The 3,917-nt window shown below is 38.0% G+C and overlaps 1 protein-coding gene across 1 annotated transcript; it reads right to left on the bottom strand.

The window, feature by feature from the left end:
* Positions 1–1,103: 1,103 nt before the first annotated feature.
* On the bottom strand, positions 1,104–3,566 carry LOC141702655 (uncharacterized). The gene has a single exon (XM_074506296.1). It carries the CDS (start codon positions 3,564–3,566, stop codon positions 1,104–1,106), a length of 2,463 nt encoding a protein of 820 aa, XP_074362397.1.
* Between the last annotated feature and the right edge of the window lie 351 nt (positions 3,567–3,917).

The following is a 3,917-nucleotide window of genomic DNA, read 5'->3' on the forward strand; positions in this document are numbered from 1 at the left end:
GTAATCTCATCAAGGGGTTCACGAGCAGTACACATGGATAATGGGAGCTTCACCTACAAAAAGAATAAAGTGAGCGGTACATGGACTCAAGTATCTATAAATAATTATATATATTACCACTATGGAAGTTGAATCCATTCTTCTTCCTCTCGCATATAGCTAGTATTTTCATCGTCCAGTTCATCAACATTCGGGAACACGGGCAACTGCAGCTCATTCTCAAGTTCTATTTCTACAGAGCCTTCATTTTCATCATCACAGTGGTCATAAAAGTTCTTTTCCGGGACTTTCAACACCACAGACCAAAATTTTTCAAGAGTATCATCAATGTAGCAAACTTGCTTAACATGTTTCCCTAGAACAAAAGGATCATTTGAAAATCCTAATTTATTTAAATTAACCAATGTATATCCCAACTCATCAACCTTAACCCCTTTGTTCATATCTACCCAATTGCAACGAAATATAGGGACTCTAAAATTATTATAGTCTAGCTCCCATATACTTGTTATAACTCCATAATAGGTATGTGAAGTATGTTCAACAGATTTAAATTTTTCGGAAGGCATTAATGTATCTGCAACAACACAAACACCACTACACTGTACTTGTCTATTATTATCACGCTCCTTGGTGCTATAAATAACCCCGCTGATTTTATAACCACTAAACGTAGGAACATTCTTGTTAGGCCCTTCTGCCATCCACCTTATATCATCACCTATGCTATTATGGTCATGGAGCAATTCCGTCTCAATCTGTACAATAAAAAAAAATTAAACAATTTTTTTAGGTCTGTGTTTTTATTTTTTATTGGATGTCTTCGACTTCTTATATTACTTGTCTGTATTGTTTTTAATCAGGACTACATAACAAGGTAATAAACACATAAATAAAACTTACCTTTTTCCTGAACCATTCGGGGAATTGTTCATTCTGCTTGGTTTTTAGCCACACCTCGTCATTTTCATGCTGCTGGTATCTTAGCATTAAAGATGCCATATGTTCACTACAAGTAAAATCAATTGCTTCAATATATTTACCGAATTGCAGATAATGAGAAAATAACAAAATGCACACACACACACACATATGTTAGTAACTTACTCAAAATATTGCCTCATGTGATTGCTATTTTGCAGAACACATAAGTGTGCTAGATGCAATTCCTCTTTGCTTGGCTTGATCATTGTCGCACCAGATAAAGGTTTGCTTATTGCATTTTGCTCATGCCTATCATTTTTTGGCAAACCTATGGTAGCTTCTTCAAAATTGACCAAACGTTCAACGGCCTCTTCGGCAACATATGCCTCGGCAATACAACCTTCGGGATGAGCAGCATTTCGAACATATACTTTAAACGCCTTCATATATCTCTCAAAAGGATACATCCAACGTAGAAAGATTGGCCCGCAAAGCTTAACCTCTCTCACAAGATGAATTGAGAGATGGATCATGACATCGAAGAACGAAGGGGGAAAGTGTTTTTCCAGCTGGCATAATGTTTCCACCAACTGAGATTGCATATTTTTCAATTTATCTACATCGATGACTTTGCTGCAAATTGCCTTGAAGAAAAGGCAAAACCTTATTATTGTGCACCTGACTTTTTTGTGCAGTACCGACCGAATCGCAATTGGAAGCAAATGATGCAATATTGTGTGGCAATCATGAGATTTCATTCCAACAAGCCGAAGTTTTTCCATATTTACAAGATTCTTGATATTTGAACAAAATCCATCCGGTAACTTCATTTGAAGAAATGATGAGCAAACTACCTTCTTTTCAGCATTTGATAAGTTCCATGCAGCCAAAGGTACCTTCTCTTTCTTTCCGGGAGTTTTTGGCCTTAGCTCCATTCTTATTCCCATTTCTGCCATATCGAGACGGACTGACTCCCTATCTTTTGTCTTTCCGGGAATATTTAGCAAAGTTCCAAGTAAAGCCTCACATATATTTTTCTCGATGTGCATCACATCGAGAACATGCCTAACTGGCAAAAATTTCCAATACTCAAGTTGAAAGAAGATAGATAACTTCTTCCAAACTGGTCTAGCATCACCTTTCTTCCGTTTATGTTGGCGTTGTGTCTTACCAAAGACATGGTCCCTTAGATGTTGTACTCTTTCAAAAACCTGCTCACCAGTTAATGGAATAGGACCAGCACCTGTCTCAACGCTATTATCAAAAGCTGCCTTTTGATTTCTATACGGATGATGACGAGGCAACCACCTCCTATGCCTCATAACTACCGTCTTCCGATAGTGAACCAGCCTAGTAGCCTCTGTTTTATCAACACAAAGAATACAAGCATTATATCCTTTAACTACATGTCCCGACAAGTTCCCCAAGGCCGGATAGTCACTTATTGTCCATAATAATATGCCCCTAAGTACGAAAGACTCTTGTCTATATGCGTCGTACACTTGTTTCCCGCGCCACAACTCCTGCAGATCTTCAATAAGTGGTTGAAGGAACACATCTATATCATTTCCAGGCTCGGTCGGTCCTGATATTAACAAGCAAAGCATAATGTACCTTCTTTTCATACAGAGCCAAGGTGGAAGGTTGTAAACCGATAGCAAAACTGGCCAACTTGAGTGATCAGTACGGTTTCCACGAAAAGGATTGAAACCGTCGGCGGATAAAGCTAACCGGAGGTTTCTACTCTCCGATGCAAAATCAGGCCACTTTTGATTGACATCCTTCCATGTTTGCGAGTCTGCTGGATGCCTCATTTTACCATCTTGTTGTCGTTCGGTCTCATGCCAAGTCATGTCCTTCGCAATCGCTGGTGTATTGAACAAATTTCTTATTCTTGGTATCAAGGGGAAATACCATAAGACCTTAGCAGGGACTCCTTCTTGTTCTTCTCCTTTCTTATTCAGTTTCCATCTAGAGGCCTTACATATGCGACAAGTAGTCTCATCTTCATCTTGTGGCCCACGATATAGTAGACAATTATTCGGGCATGCGTGTATCTTATCATAACCCATTCCTAATGCACATAAGGTTTTCTTCGCTTCATTGAAAGAAGAAGGGACATTGTTGCCTTCTGGTAGCAAAGACCCAATCAATAATAGAACATCAGAAAAACATGAATCCGACATACCATGCTTCACTTTCAAGTTGAATAACTTAACCAAAGCTTTCATCTTAGTGTAATTCTCACAACCAGGATAAAGAGGTTCATGCTCACCTTTCACATGGTTGATGAAATCTGAAGAATCTGAAGAAAGAACATCATCATCGTCAGCTTCACCCATTCTTGTGCAGAATTGGTAATTAGAAGATACCGAGTTGTCACTTTCATCCAATACAGGACTTTCTACAATATTTGGCTCCCCGTGCCATATCCAGCGAGTATACGTTTCATCAATACCATTTTGAAACAGATGGTTTTTAACAATCCGAGCTTTCCAAGATTTGCTATGTGCGCACTTTAAGCATGGACAACTTATTTTGTCTTCGTTATATCCATTCTCAAAGGCAAACATAAGTAAATCGTCCACTCCATTCTCAAACTCTCTTGTTCTTCTATCAGCTTTTAACCATGACCTATCCATATTTTGATATAAAACAAGCTGCAAAAAGAAAGTGACATGATGGTCAAAAACAGAGCATATACTATTAAGCTTATGACTAACTACCAAAACAATTACAAACCCAAATTCCCAAATAACCAAAACTATTAAGCTTATGACTAACTACCAAACCAAAACAATCAGCAACAACTACATAATCTATTAGCAATTAGTAACTAATTAAGCTTATCACAAACCCAAATTCCCAATGTGCATCACTTCAAACAATTAATTGCAAAGGTGAGCTTGTGTTAGAGCTTAAACCACTGAAACAATGGAGGAACCCTAAAACACTAAAAAGATAATTTAGGTTACGGATTTACCTAAAATGGA

This window comes from Apium graveolens, unplaced genomic scaffold, assembly GCF_009905375.1.
Source record: "Apium graveolens cultivar Ventura unplaced genomic scaffold, ASM990537v1 ctg5430, whole genome shotgun sequence".
Classification (NCBI taxonomy): Eukaryota; Viridiplantae; Streptophyta; class Magnoliopsida; order Apiales; family Apiaceae; genus Apium; species Apium graveolens.